Source organism: Pelecanus crispus, chromosome 12 (genome assembly GCF_030463565.1).
Source record: "Pelecanus crispus isolate bPelCri1 chromosome 12, bPelCri1.pri, whole genome shotgun sequence".
Lineage (NCBI taxonomy): Eukaryota > Metazoa > Chordata > Aves > Pelecaniformes > Pelecanidae > Pelecanus > Pelecanus crispus.
This window is the reverse complement of record NC_134654.1, coordinates 22,247,516-22,262,947: the sequence shown is the minus strand read 5'-3', so window position 1 is coordinate 22,262,947 and position 15,432 is coordinate 22,247,516. Positions and strand designations below refer to the sequence as shown.

Sequence of the window (15,432 nt, the reverse complement as noted above, 5' to 3'; positions counted from 1 at the left end):
TGGAGGAAAGTGCACGGACCAGGTATGTGGTGGACAAGATTTATCTATACAGAAATTTAGGAAAGGAGTGGGGACAAGGGAGACAGGAAAGGAAAGAAAGAAAAGAAAGAAAAGAAAGCAAATCAGAATTACATGCGATATACGTAATAATAAGGAAAAATGGGTACTGCAAACCCAAATGCTTTGCTGGTTTGGGCTGTTGTGATGTGCTAGTAACAAATTAGTGGTGGCAATAAATGGAGCCAAGCAGAGAGCACTTGAGCAAGCAGAAGTGCTGGGGTCGTAAAGGGAATTTTGCCCCTTTAGGAACTAATTTTCACAGTGTCTGGCCATCTAGATTGCAATTAACAGTAACAGCAATACTGCCCTGTTGCCTGGAACAACCTTACTGCTCCCATTAGCCACACTGGGAGCTCCTCGCTACTCAGGAGCATGCCCAAGGCAACACCTCAGTAAACTTCAGAGGGATCTGTCTGGCCCATGGACCACATATGCTCACTGTCCCAAAGCTTTTTTCTCTCTGAAATGTCACTCAAAGAGCGTGCTCATGTCACTGCATGAGCAGAGAGAGGAGGGAGGGGAATAAATTAACTTAAACATATGAAAAGGTTTAGAAAAAGAAGCCTTCAAAGATATGAATAAAATTAGGCTGAGGAAAATGGCTAACATGGTAATTTATTCTAGATAGATCGGTTCAAAAGGATGGGTCTGTTATTCATTAGAAAGCAAGAGAGAGTGGTTATGAACTGGAATCATGACATCAATTAGTTTCCCCATTAGCAGTGATTGGGGTAGCTGGCTAGCCTTGTGCAAACGAATACATGTTAGGAATTTCTTATGTCAATTTAGTATTACAGACTAATGTAATTGTTAACCTTGGTACTTCACATTCATTTTTAGAGCTTAATGAATCAACTGTCTAATTTGTCAATGTTGATTAAAAGATGAAAGAAACGGGAATATTTTCATGCAGGAAGGAAATTGCTTTTGAAAAAATAGAACTGATCTATTTTGTGTATATAAAATCAGGCATGAAACTACTAAAGAAAGAAGAGTTTGGGAATCAGACATGCCTCTGGTCCTGGTCCAGCTGCACAATGAAATATGCTTAAAAATGTGAGAGTGAAGCACAAGTTTAAGTATTTTACTAAAAAAGATAAATTTGAACGTATGCTTCCAATCAACCAGATTGGAATCTTTGATTAGATCTCTTCGATCTTTAGTTGAATCAGGATTTAAATCAATGCCAGTCAAAAACTAGAGATAAAACCAGTTGCAAAATAAAATGTGCTCTGTTTTGCATATACTCAAACTTTTCAAAAGCACACAGGAGGTTCAAAAGGATCTTAATTTCCAATTCTCACTGTAAAAGCAGTATGCTTTCCATGATGGTTTTGCATACAAGATATTCAGCTTCCTTTAAGCAGTTTTCCCCTTTCAAGAAACCAGAAGAGCCAGAGGAAGGGTGGCCTGGTATGGATTCTGCAGTCCCTGTGTCCTTTCAAGCACTGAGAAAATCACAACAGTTAAGAATTAGTTCCTCAACCCCAACGAGCCCCTGGGGAGCATTTGGCTGCATTTATGAAGAGGACTATAAAAAATAAAGTGCTAACAATGTGGAGAACATTTAGGCATGTTGCCAAAGGAGATGATACTCATCATGCACATTCTTTGGAGACTCCTGGATGTCTTTCAGATCAAAATCCATCAGCCTTTTTGTTATTTCTGTAGGAGAATTACAGCTGTCCAGAGGTTTCTCTGTGAATCCCTCCTTGAATTTAAAGCATGGTTAACCTGGAAACAACATAAAACCTCAGCAGGTCCATGATCATAAGCCTGCTTACCTGTCTGCGGAGCAGCCTTTCTGCAGAAGGAGAGTGCACCTGCTGGGAAACCTGGGGTTTGCTCTCCCTCACCAAATGGTCATGAGCTCTTACATGGTGAAAATGGTCTTTTGGAATTTGCAGGAGAGAGCTGGTGTCTGCCGGCTGCGACTGCACCGATGCCTTTGAACCTTGCAAGAGTGAGAAGAGACAGAAATGTGACGTTCTTCTGGGGATTGCATCCCAATCTCAATGACCTTTCAGAGAAAACTGCTCGGTTGCACCTTGGACCAGACAGGCACGGTAAAACCACTGAATTCAGCAACTGGCTGTCCATGATTGGGAAAAAACTCCCACCTACTAATAAATTATTCCAAAATTGTCTATTATTTCATTTTTCTTGGCATTTTCCCCTGATACAACTGGGACTAGCTCCTGTTAAGAACAGAAGATTACAAACTAGAAGTTCATCTGAACTGGCAATTTCTACATCCCTGCTTTAGGGCCAATAACTCTGCAGGCAAGCACACATCTTAGCACCACAAGGGTCTGACTTTGAAAGACTCTAGAAAAGGATGTCTCCATACCTGAGCATATGCGGAGACCGACTGCTGGGATCTCAAAACCAGCATGCACACTGGGAATGAAGCGAAAAGGGAACAGCACCTGGCAGCTCTCACGGCTGGTTTTACAAAGCATCCCAGGAGAAGGAAATACGTACTCTCCAGCCTCTTTCTGACCCTTTGTGGTTGCTGGCTACTTCTTCTAAAAGGTCTGAAACTCTGCATGCTCCCCCCACCACAGGCTCAACATTTTTCAAAACAATTCATTTAACCTGGACTGCATCCCAGAGAATCTCATTTGTCCTGGAAACTTTCCCAGAACAACAGCCCCATTACGAAGGAGTATTCAAACAAATACCTCCTGCAAGTGCCAGTGTTTCTGACAACAAAACCTTTCTCAGCTTGAAATATTATGGCTTAGTTGTGGTGATTTATTAGAGGTGCCTGGCACCTTTTGCTATCTTCACAGCACTTTATAATATTACAAGCTGTAAACAGGTAGGGGTGACTTCGCCCACCCTGAAAAGCAGTGACATTGTAGGTGGAACAGGACAATGATGCATATGCCAAGATACGGGCACCTTACCCACCTCTGAGCACTTTGGCCCACTTAAGACGATTGGAATTTCACCAGCAGGAGAAAAACACAAAAGGTTTAATTGCTTAATGTGGTTATGAATAAGACATCAGCTTTGCCTTTCCAAAATACTTCTCCTACATCTCAGTGGAACAGTTTTTCCTGCAGATTTACAAGGGTGCAATGCCAGCCCCCGCCCAAGCCAGGGCTGTCAGATGGGGCTACTGAGTTCTCCAAGCTGGAAGTGCAGTCTTGAAGAAAGAAGGGACTCAGAAATTACCCACTTTTTGGTCAAGTTGACATAGTTTTTGTTCAAGACAGGGCAAACGCGTCCGAATTAAGGGTCAAAAATGCAGCACTGGAAACTCCCTCTGTAGCAAATGGGATTCTTTCATATGGTCAGGGATTATAATTCCAAGGAATTTCTCAGCTGTTAGAGAGCGCCATAAATTCTGGCTCCACTGAAGGTAATGGGAGTTTTGCTATTGACTTCAGTGGGACTAGACCAGGATTTTAGCTGTACCTTTTGCATTATGTACAAAGGTTCTTCAAAGGACAGATCTTGACCTTGAAAATTTTGTATTATGTCAGTGATTTCTCACAACTCCAGATTCATCTTCCTCTGTTGTGTCCATATTTTTTTTCTGCTGTTCAACAGTCACTATTCATCCAAATTCTTATTACTATGCAAATTTCAATATCTTATTTCTAATCTGTGCAAATCTCCTACTATTCTGAACAGTGCTGAAATTATGTTCTGCTTAGAGGCTTTCAAATGACAATGCTTGTAGAAACTTCTCTGTCTTATCTGTGACAAATGTCTGAAATGATGGCGCGTACAGAGAATTAAAGACTGCTACATTCACTTGCCAGCAGAAGGTAACCCTTAGCAGACAGAGTAAATGAAAGCACATTGATAAGCACCGGGAGGCAGCTGCAAGTACAGTACAGAGGTGCAGGTAGAGAGAGAGCCCTTGGTGTCTGCAATATGCTGTATCTAAGAATATCTCTGAATTTAGCTCTAAGGCGTATATCCCAGCCATGCACACTGGGAAGGACAATTCTACACTCTCATTTTTCCATTCACCTCACACTGAGATCTCTCTCAATTCAGCGCATTTATGTTCATTTTACAGGCATTTAGAGACACCATCTTCCCATCTTTCACATATGTTCCCATACAGAGCTTCCAAAACCTGCTAGAATAGGTACTGCTGCAAAAAAACAGACATGAGAAAATATTTTTCTGCTGGGATTTTTGCTCTGGGGCCATAGCTAGCTCAGGCAAGATGGATGGAACCCAGGCTGTATGGACTGTAACCTTCAGGGAACCAGGCAAGGGGACAACCAGCATTGAGCCAGGCCAACTGCTCACTGTCACACTGCCAAAAAGTTCAGAGGAAAGGAGTTCTCTTTAACAGCCTGGACTTTGTAAGTTGTGGAGGGTCTTTGCAAGTTGTGGAGGATCTTTGCAAAGCCATTCCACAGGTCTGGACACCAACACCTCACTGGAAACCGATGGCAATTTGCTGCCTCCTACTGAATAGCTTGGAAAATCCAGGCTATTGCTATATTGGAAAATCCTGCTCCTGTTCCAGCTGACAGATGCGTACCTGACTGGGACTTGTGATGTGCCGGATTCCTCTCGCCCAGGGAGGCAGGGCAGGGGCTGAAGTACGGCGGCTGGAACATGTAGCTGTCATTTGGCAAAGAGTGGGTGCGCCCCACCGAAGGCTTTCTCACACTCAGCAAGTCCTTGCTGGGAGACAGGGTCAGCGTGTCATCTTTGGAGCGGAGATCAGCCTACGGGGAAGAAAACAGTGAGGAAGGAAGACATCATGGGGTGGGAAGAGGAGAAGTGCCCAGAAACGCTAGCGACAGCCATTGCAATCAGTATGGCACGATGGGCATGCACATCGTTAGTATGTACAAGTTGCATGAATGGATCTACCAGGAAACTATACCCCTCATTTTGTATTGTCAATAAATTGTCACACAGAATGAACCACAGAAACAGAGGAAGCAACACTGTAGTAATAAACCATGACTATTTCAGGGATATGCAAAGAAGGCATCATGCCTCAAGGCCAGCAAAGGTCACATGCTTTGCATAACTTTGATCCACTGCAATAACGGTAAAGCTCTCTCTATGTGCCCTCATCAGCAAGTCAGACTTTTGCAAAGGTGAGTAGTTTCCTCTTCTAACAACTAAAAAAAAGAAACCAAACAAAAAACCAAACCAACAACTACAAACACTAGTTTACAAAAAATATTCTATATTCTGGCTCCCAGCACAATTTTATTGTTTTTTCTTCTCACATAATGAATAACTAAACCCATTTTATTGAAAGGGATATCTAAACCTACTGCTCCAGGGTTAAAGCCATTCTCTAACTAGACAGAATCTAACGCAAGCGAGAGTTATTGTATATATGTTGACTGTAGAGTTTTTACAGCCAGAGTCTCTTGGAATGAGCAGCACCAGAGGCAATATCAAATGAGGTGGATTCAGGTCTGATTTCATAGGGGAATATCTCCATCCCAGAAATGTTCTTGGGTGTTATTATGCTGGACAGTATTTGCAAAAATGGAAGCAAAGTCCACTTTGCTGGATATTTCTAATGAAAGAATTATTTCATCTCCAAAGGTCTCCATTGAAAAACACAGAAATAAGATGTGACACTGTAGTCTGATACAGTATATTGCTGATCATTTTTGGAAAACTTTAAATGTTATTTTCTGATAAATCTTCCCTTCACTGAGTGCATTACAGACTTTCTGAAATCAGCACTGAGATTTTTTTCCCAATTTTATCCTTTAGTCATAAAACCAGAATTTCACTATGGCATTTTGTTTGCACAAGAAACATGATGAGATTAAAAGGAATTTACAAAAAGAAAAAAAAAAGGAGGAAAAAAGAAAAAAAGGGGGAAAAAAAAGGAAGACCACTGTTGTAAATTTAATGAAGGAAACGGATCTGCACTGTCATGCAGCATTAGTTTCAGTCCTCAGGAACCTGCCAATTTGGATATAGCCTAGATAAGAGAGACTGCAGTCTCCTGATATAGCTCAGGGAAGGAGAGCGAAACCTGTGCTGGTAAAGCTGAGACCTTGGTTTTGGGAACCTCTCTGTTCCTCCCTGCCTTCCCCTTCCGAGCAGTATGTTTATGCTATTTAATTTTCATATTATTTAGCTTAAAGCAAAAAAGATGGCCTGAAACTGGAGATGGCAAATTCAAAACCATTTGGATCTGAACACAAGAATTTGGATTCAACATCCTACCCAAACCCCAACCTTTAATGAACCTTTAGGTTCATTGACGGGATCCAATACCACAGCGGGCTCATTTCCACTTTCTGATCATCTTGGGGGAAATCTCATGAGTCAACTTCATGAAAACCATTCAAAATGGCTGCAAAATGATCTTCTGAGTCCAGCTCACAAACAGAGCAGCGAGAGCACATGACTTTTTGGTTCAGTAGTAGTTTTGAAAAACATGTTGTTTCGGTTTGACTGAAAATCAAATCTGAGTTTTCCGTGAACCAAAAAAAATCCCAACACAAATCTATTTTGAGTCAAACAAAACACTCTGAGATATTTTCCAACCAAAGCTGTGTCTAAATGAAGTATAAAAATATTGCATTTAGAAAATATTTCAATGAAAGCTTGCAGTTTTTCAGGAGTTTGGGAAATTGTTTTGACCAAAACACTTTGTTGGTATTGACACAAATTCACAAAATGCTTTGTTCAACCTGGTTTTGCTTTTTTTTTTTGAGAAAAAACATCTCTCTTGGATATACCCTTGAGTCTTTTCTATGCTGTCAAACAGGTTTGTCTAATCTGTTTCAAAGCTAGAAGGGCTCTCTCCTCAGTCCAGCTCTCCAGACTAACTAATTTTGAAACAAAATGTCCCATACAAAATGCTAAACATAGTTTACAAAATCTTTTGCACGTGATGCCATGAAGCATGATGGGAAATATTGTCACGGTTTAAGAGATGTTTCTCAAATAAGTGCTAATTAGGATGACAATTGACTAGAATGGCAGAAAATTTATCAACAACACAACATCCAAAGGCAGGTACATGAACAACAACAAAGAAAACAGGAATGATCCAAAAATGTTGGAAAAGGAGTTATGTCTGTTGTACAGCAGAAAAAAGCACTTGACCGCTACACAGCTAAAAATGTCTAATGTTTCAAAGAAGAGATGGTTAAGGCAGGGTTCAAAATACTGATTATTTCATTCAAAAAGACACAAAACAGTCCAAACTACTTCCCTCCCCACCCCCAGTGGGATGACTGCTCGTAAGAATTCACAAAACAAGCAGCATCTCAGAGAGATCCCCATCTGATATTTGTAAAATAAACAGTCTGGCACCAATCATGCAAAAAGCCTTGTGGTGCCTGTGTTCATAAAGACAAAAATCCATTACAAACTAAAGGGCTGTAGATGACCCCTCAGCAGAGGACACATGAATCATTAGCTCATGTGTGTCTCTTCCATGCAGCATCACTGATTTGTTTCAGATGGGGAGGAAATTTCAACCTTGACCAAAATATTTTTTTACTATTTATTTTACTTGTAGAAAACACATTGTTTTTACATAAGACACCAAAGGAAAAATAGAAAAAAACACTTGTTCCTTGCAAGGAGCCAAATTCATGGACAAGAGTGATAACAACCCAGGACCTAATGGCATTAAGGACAATGTCCTGTTCAGGGGAAAGGTTGGTGCTATTTGGAAATGTCCTTGAACTGAAAATGCCATTAGGCAGGTGTAGAGAGGTGGAAGCAGTATTTCGAACCCTGTAAACATCAGACTATACAGCGACCAGTGTATGTACATTGCTTTCCAGAGCATTAAGTAAGTGTGTGTTAGTATCATCAGGAAAAGAGTCATCCGTCAGAGCTAAGGACCAGGACTTTTCAGAGAGAATATCTGACGTCAGAGACAGAGCCTCCATCTCAGCTAGAGGGATCTAAAGGGAGAGATGATTAAGCATAAGAAACCAGGACACAAATCTTTAGGAAAAGAAAAAAAAAATCATAATCTAAATAATTCTAGACACTAAAGCAATATTCCCCCATTGGGAGATGCTACATCATGCACATTGTTACCGGGGACAGAACGTTAAAGAAACAAAATATAACAAAGAAATAAAAAAAAAAAAAAAAAAAGAGTGGGACATTCATACTTGAATGCTTACCAGTGAGCTGGGAGGGAGTTTAAAGCCATACACTAATGCTAGCATTGTATTTTGTTGTTCTCCTGTCTAGATGAAGAGAGATATTTATCCTCTTGACTATGATCAAATACAATAGGCTTCAAGATCTTCTGACTTCTCTGAAGTTGTTCCTACCCAACAACCATGCCGTTTTCTTGGCCTCTAAGCTAATCTGGTTGAGTCCCAAAATATTCCCCAACACTAAAATAATTTTGCAGGTGGGGTATGGAGTGTGCTCCGGGGAGGGTACGGGGACTTCCCCCTCCCCAAGAGGTAGGTGGGACTATCATTAACTTCCTAATGGCTAAATGGGAACAGGGAGAAACTTAAGGCTTGGTTCAAAGTCTGGAAAGGTCAGCGAGTGCCTTCCTGGTGACTTCAGTGGGGTTTGGGCTGCTAAAGAGCCTCCAGTGCCTCGGTAAGCACCAATAACTGTCCTACTGAAAGAACCGCCTGCGTCTTCCAGCCCCCAAATGCCACCCCAGCCCTGGCCCCCAACAGCCTCCTCCAGCTCCGAGCAAACCCGAGCTGGGAATAGGTGCTGCACTGCTGCACCGACGCTGTACCAATGTGTCTTGCACGAACACATCCCCGCTGAAGGCATTCAGGTAATCGATAAAAGTCTTTATCAAAATATTGATGAAGCTCTTTCCCTAGACACAGAGCTCTTTTTATAAGAAATGTGAAATGCCACTTCAGGTTTTGGAGAGAAAGGGGAAAAATGGGAGTGCAGTGTCTCTCCCAGAGCAGCATGCCTGCTGCCAGGCACTGCAAGGAGGGATGCTAGCCCTGAAGTGCAGGCTCAGCCCTCCCCAAATTCCCCCCTCAGGTACGTGTCTGAGGCTGGTGCCCTTGGCAGTGGGAGAGAGGCACTGGGGACAGCATCTCATCGGGTGGCCTACAGACCTGGCTCATGCTTGCAGAGGCCTCCTGGTCTGGACAAGTCCCAGGTGCTTCCTTTTCATTTCTCACTGTGCCTTTTTTTTCCCTATCCTCTATGCTTGAAAAGTCTTTCAACAGCAATAATATCTTCCAAGAGAAACCACAGAGACACGGATCTGTTGCACTTAAGTTGTCAGAGGGCTGGATTTTCTCACTCTTAGAAATGGCATCAGTGGGGTGAAATAAACCCAGTGATGAGTGAACCTTGAGAGGCTCAAAACTTCAGCCGAGATAAGGAGGAGGGTCGGGCTCCTTTCATCTAACCTTGGGTTTGATATGTCCTCTAACACAGTTGTCCGCTGGCAATGGATGAGAGAGATGCTTTGGAGGAGCTCCTGATTTCATACGAGGCTCCCCAAAAAAGCATCACTGCAAAGGTTGCCAACACGAGGATGGTGATCCCTAATGGGGACGGAATCAGCCCTCCGACTGGAGCCCAAGCAGATGGGGAAGGGCTGTGCTAGAGCATGGTGGACACCAGCAGCTCCTGCCTGATATTGCTGTTCCGCTGGGAGCTGCTATTAATCAGGTTGCTTTCAGCAAGCCGCAGTGCTGCTCTAAATTCCTGACTTGCCTGAGAACATGACAAATGGTGTGAACAGAAAAGCCAAAATGTAAACAAAACATCACCACCCTTCAGCCTCTCCTCTCCCAAAATTGAGTTTGAAACTGTCAAAACATTTTGTTGGAAACACTCAACTGATTTATATGGGTTTTAATTACGGGGGGCGGGGGGGGGGGGGGGGAAGCTTAAATTTTGAAAGAAAAAGCCTTTGCAAACTAGTATGCTATATTTTTTCATTAAAAAAATGTCAAAACAAAACCATTTTTTTGCCGCAGCAGCACTTTCTGGTGAAAAATGTTGTGATCAAAAATTTCCAACCAGCTCTCGCTGAGTTTCATACTGACCTTCTGCCTTCCCCGCCAACGCTACTGTCTCTATTCCTCTGGCAATTCTTAGAGGCAACCACTTCCCATAGCTTAATAGACCTCAATCTGGGAAGTGATACGCAGCAATCAGAGGGAGACATGTTAGCCTGCTATATAAAGATCTGCAGTAGGATTTCATCTTACCTAAGCTTGTTCCTTTCCTCTAATGAACTGCCAAGTTGGATAATTTAGAGTGTCAGTGAGCTCATAAATAAGCACACTGACTTATCAAGAAAACATCTGCTATTTTTAGCCAGAAAGGGGAAAAAAAAAAAATCAAGAAATATGAAATTTGCTCAATTCCAACTGCAAGGAAAAAAAGGTATGCTTGAATTATTATTATGGTCACTGCTGTGATTTAGGGAAAATATTTGCTCTAAACAATAACATGCTTGAGAAAGTAGGTATTTTATTCTAAGAAGTAAATGGACTAATTTTAAACACATATTACAGCCCTTGTTCAAGAAAGCACTGGAGCACACAATTACTTAAGTACATCATTAAGGGCTGCCTCGCTGTCTAAATTCAGTTTAAATCAGAGAAGAGGATCTAGTTTACAATGACCCACTTGCAAGAAGCCTTTTTTAGGAAAATCATTTGAAACTGGATTTTCATGCAGTGTAAGTAGACACAGAATGTAGAGATCATTTTATGATCCCCAGCAGCTCAGGCTCTGCTCTGGGAAAACCTCACACCATACTCCAGGCTCTGCAGATGTGTCCTGACATTGCTACGGAGCCCTGGTGAGGAGCAAGAAGCCAAATACAAGAACCCCACTGAAGGATGAAGACGGGATTTTGTACGTTTCCTTACAACACTCGTGAACAGTAAATCCCAATGAAAAACTTCTTACTGTGTTGAAGAGGGAAACTCAGAGCCTGTACTTTCCTCTTGCATTGATATACAACACCATAAACCGAGATATTATCTCAACTCCCACAGAAAAAGCCAGAATGACTTATGCTTCAAAATCCCTGTGACTACATTACATAAAGAACTTTAACTCTCTATTAAAGGTCTCATTCAAATCAAGTTTGGATGGAGACTTTGCAGGAAATTAGGAATATTAACCTGGTTCTCAGAGTTGTAATATTCGGGAGCTGGGAGGGCATAATGATGGCACACAGAGCCTGACAGGTTGTCCATCAGCTTCAGCTCTCCTTCCAGAGATTCCTGGATCAGCAGTGATATGGTATCAAACAAGTGCCTTTCCTAGGAGGGGTGGTGTATAGCATGCAGAAAGAGAGAGCAAGCCAAAAAGAGAGAGGGAAAAAGCGAGGGACAGAGACAGAGAGAAAAAAAGGACAGTGTATAAACACAACAAACAAAAGGGGAAGAAAAAAAAAAAACAGAATAGAAAGGGTGGGGGGAAGACAGAAACGTTCAGGGTGAACAGCAGTAACAGAAACAACGGGACAGGAGAGGTGAGGCAGGAGAGGAGAGAGAACAGTGCAGTAATATCACGGTGAGCAGTGACAGCTTTCTCAGACATTACTAGAGATGAGGCCGGTGCTGGCTGCCCCGGGATTGTGGCTGCTCCCGCTCAGGGCCCTCCCTGGGGACAATTCTCGCTCTCAGCAAACGTGACCGGTTACTCCTGGGATCTGAGCTGTGTAATGGGGCCAGTATAGCAGCATCTTGATACTTGGTGCTATGGACTTCTACAGGACACTACTGCTGTAAGGTTTCTATACCCACTGTCCACATTTTTGAGCAAGAGCTAATATTTGACACCTAAATCCCTATCCAGGGGTCACATAAATTAAAATAACCTAACTTGAAGGGAAGCTGAGCATCCTGTCCATAAAAGCTGAAGATGCCCAGATGTCAGGTCACTAATTCGCACGCCAGATGTGGGGTGAGGTGCCTCAGTTGTCCTGGCCAACTTCAAACCAGCTGGCCACAGCACAGACAATGGGAGGTTATACAGAGCAGGGTCTGGCTTTCACAGGCTGCATGGGAGCGATTCAAGGGTTGCACCTTTCATGTAGGGAATGTCTACTACGTACAATGAAACAAGGACCATTGTAAGAGTCAAACAGCACACAGTGCAAAAATCCTGGGGAACAGGCAAGCAAAAGAGCATGCTGACCACATGTCCTTGCAGGGTCATGTCCTGGGAATTGTATTCCTCTGCTATCGTGCTCAAGTATCAGATTTTTCCTGAAGATTTTGGCTGGGAGAATAAATAGTCAGAATAAAATCTCCTGGAGGTTTTTGAGGCTTCTGTCTGAGTGAAAGAGAGCAAGAAACACACTCTGGAGATTATGAGTAGCATAAGCCCTTTCCAAAGCCACCTTCAGAGAGGGCAGGTTTAAAAGACTGAAGAGCTGAGGGTATTCTTCCCACCGATTTGCCTTGTGATTGCTCTCTTTGCCAGTGTGAGGACTGATGCAGGACAACAGTGCTGAGGACAGTTTGCCAGTACTCTGCTTAGCATGTACAACAACAGTTGGGACATGTTGTTTATTCCTAGAGGACACAATGAGTCTGGATTTCCCCATATTGCCCTGAACTCCTTTTTCCTGTGCCAAAGAGCAGCTTTGGACTCCATCTCAGACATCAGTGACTCCTAATGGCACCAGAAATTTCCAGTAGCTTAAGAACTGAAACAAAGCTTAAGCCAGGATTTACTCTTTTTCACCCTTGGATCATAAATGAGTTTTTCATGCATTAGAATACTCATTAGTCCGCCCCAGGCAGAAGCCAAGATATGCTGTTGTGAAATCATGATGTAATAAAAGCTAGTGAGGTCCGTGTCGAGTTTAACCCAATTTGCAATCAGCTAAGATTAAAAAAAGGCTGAACTGTTTTTCTTGTATAATTCCAGTTCGGTTCACTCCCAAAGGACCTGTCTGGGTCTTGACCTCACCTCTCTCATTCCTCAAACTGAGTCTTCATCCAGAAACTGTGCTTTAGAGAGAGAGACTTGTTGCGGCTTATAGCAGCTACCACATTACAGCCCTGCTGCAGCACTGCTCCTGCTGGTGGGAGTTTTGCCACCAGTTCTGGTGAGCTCAGGTTTGAGTCCCCTCTGGATTATTCTATTGTTAAAATAATCTTTTCTTACAAGCTTGATTGTGGAGATGGATTTTAAATTGAGGTTACATAAAACAAATTTAACACTTCAGCAAAGATTAGCCAAGTTTTATTCCTCTTTTATGTTGTGGTTCATGGTCTGCATTAGAAAAGCAAACACATTATGCTCATGATTTTGCTATCACAAAGGACCTAGCCTAAACTCCGGATTAGAGCAAATTTGGAGCTAGCTCTGAACTGGGTGGCTTGGGCACATCTCCAGAACAAATTGCAAAGCTCTCTACCTCCAAACAGATGCATCAAGGTGGTCTGGAGACCTGCCTAGGGTCTTTTCCCTGGAGCATCCGTTCCCACACCACGCAACAATCAGTCAGCAGACAGTGAGGAATACAAGCCCTGGACATATGGTACACCCACTCCTTCATCACCAACTCGTGCATGTCTTCCCCTAGCAAATATGCAGGTCAAGCCCTCCTCACCCTCCAGCTGAGATTCTCACCATAGGGTAAACTAATGAGAGCTGAGAATCCACCTTGACTTGCATGGGATTGGTACATCCTCGGGGGCTCCCGGGTCTCTCTCCAGCAGCACTGCCTGTCCACGCAAAGATGTCCGAGGGGCTGTGTTGGCCGGGGGTGATTGTCTTCATTTCCATCTCCAGTTCTGCTTCGAGCTCTGCCTCCTCCTTCGCCTCCTTGTTGCTCTCCTCCAAGTGCTTCATGAGCACGGCGATCACCACGTTCACCAGGACAAACTGGGCTGTCAGCACGAAGGAGACGAAGTAGATGGGTGAAATGACAGTGTTGTAACAGGTGGACTCCTGGTCACAGTCTCGCAGTGTATCCTGGAAACAGGGGGGAAATGATGGAGGGATGTGAAGAGGTTCCAGCATGGATCTTGGTCTGCTGTCTGCTCAGCTGGCTGCAATGAGTTTTTTCATGAAGAAAACTGAGCAGATTGGGCAAATTTCACGTCTAGAATGGCAAAATACTTGCCAGTAAAACCTTACGTTTCTGTGTTAGCCACCACAAGCAGGCTCAGAGGAAATTGTCCTTGGGTTTGCAACAGACATCGACACCCTGCTGCTCCTAAAGGAAAGGCTGTTTTACCAGGTTAGAGACCAAATACACAAGAGCGTGGTAGATGGATCCAGGGCAAAGCAGGGTGCAGCTACAACCCATCAGCTATCCCATGGCAGCTGGGCTTGCAGACACTCTTTCCTCAAGTTCACACCCTGTCATTAAGACTTTGGCTGCCTAACACTCACCATGGGCTACAAATGGTCAGAGAAACAATTCCTTCAGACTAGCTAGCACCCTGTGTATTCATAGACCAGATTTCTTCACAATAGCATGCCTTTATGGCTGTCCACTAAGAGAGACTCTCTCTCAGAAACCTGGGTTTTCCCAGAGAAAAATCCACAAAGTAATACCAACAACAATAATAATAGTAACTGGAGACTTTTAAGGAGAAAAAAAAAAAAACAAAAAACAAACACTAACACAAGTTACTGAGCTGAATTCATGTTTTACTTGAGAGATGAGTCCCTTTGTTTTTTCCCCTTCTTTTTAAGTTGCTGTCTTAGGTTAAAAAAAGAGGAATATATGGAGTACACCAGGAGCGTGCAACCATAAGCACTGCATTGTTGGGAGGAGGGAACAGAATTAGAGACTTTGCCCAGTGCATGAATGAAGAGACCAGCTCACTGCAGGACATGAGTGTCCTGGCTGAGCATCGTTAGTGGTCTGGAGCAGAGCGGATGGCTTCTAATTAAGCAATTAGAGGCAATACTCATTTTCTGTGGGTCTCTTACCTTCATTATCCCATTCCAGTTGTCTCCTGTGGATACTCGGAAGAGAGTCAGAAAGGCCATCCCAAAGTTTCTGAAGGTGGCATGCCGTCCCAGCCCCTCGCAGGGGTGCGTGTCATCGCACTCTGCGGGACCAAGCACAGCCGTGAGACCCCAGCTTGCGCACTGCTCCCACCCCTTCCACTGGCACAGGGCAGGGGAAGACTCACCAAGGTCTCCAAACAGCTCCACTCCAAGAGCTGCAAATATGAAAAACAACAACATGAAGAGAAGACCCAGATTCCCCACCTGGAAAGAGAAAAAGAAATGGGGGAAAAAAACACAAAAAAAGAACATTCATTGATTTTTTTGTTCCAGACCTGTTTCCTGCTGTATTCTTTAATCCAAAACTTAAATTGCTTCAGGGGAACAATGACCTCAATGTGAGGACTGTATCTCAGACTGTGCTTCAGAAGGGAAATGTGATTCTCTAACGACAGTAAAGATAAAATGATTAGCATTCCTCTGCAATAGGAAATT

At 43.1% G+C, this 15,432-nt stretch overlaps 1 protein-coding gene across 1 annotated transcript in view; it reads right to left on the bottom strand.

Annotated features, from left to right (window-relative positions):
• Positions 1-15,432, bottom strand: part of CACNA1G (calcium voltage-gated channel subunit alpha1 G) — a 148,901-nt gene that overhangs the window by 2,730 nt on the left and 130,739 nt on the right. The window contains exons 31-38 of the mRNA XM_075720155.1: positions 15,123-15,201; positions 14,917-15,038; positions 13,603-13,947; positions 11,136-11,276; positions 7,812-7,946; positions 4,577-4,766; positions 2,411-2,460; positions 1,656-1,771 (exon numbers count right to left, since the gene is read on the bottom strand). Coding sequence (XP_075576270.1) covers positions 1,656-1,771; positions 2,411-2,460; positions 4,577-4,766; positions 7,812-7,946; positions 11,136-11,276; positions 13,603-13,947; positions 14,917-15,038; positions 15,123-15,201 — 1,178 coding nt within the window. The remainder of the gene's footprint in view (positions 1-1,655; positions 1,772-2,410; positions 2,461-4,576; positions 4,767-7,811; positions 7,947-11,135; positions 11,277-13,602; positions 13,948-14,916; positions 15,039-15,122; positions 15,202-15,432) is intronic.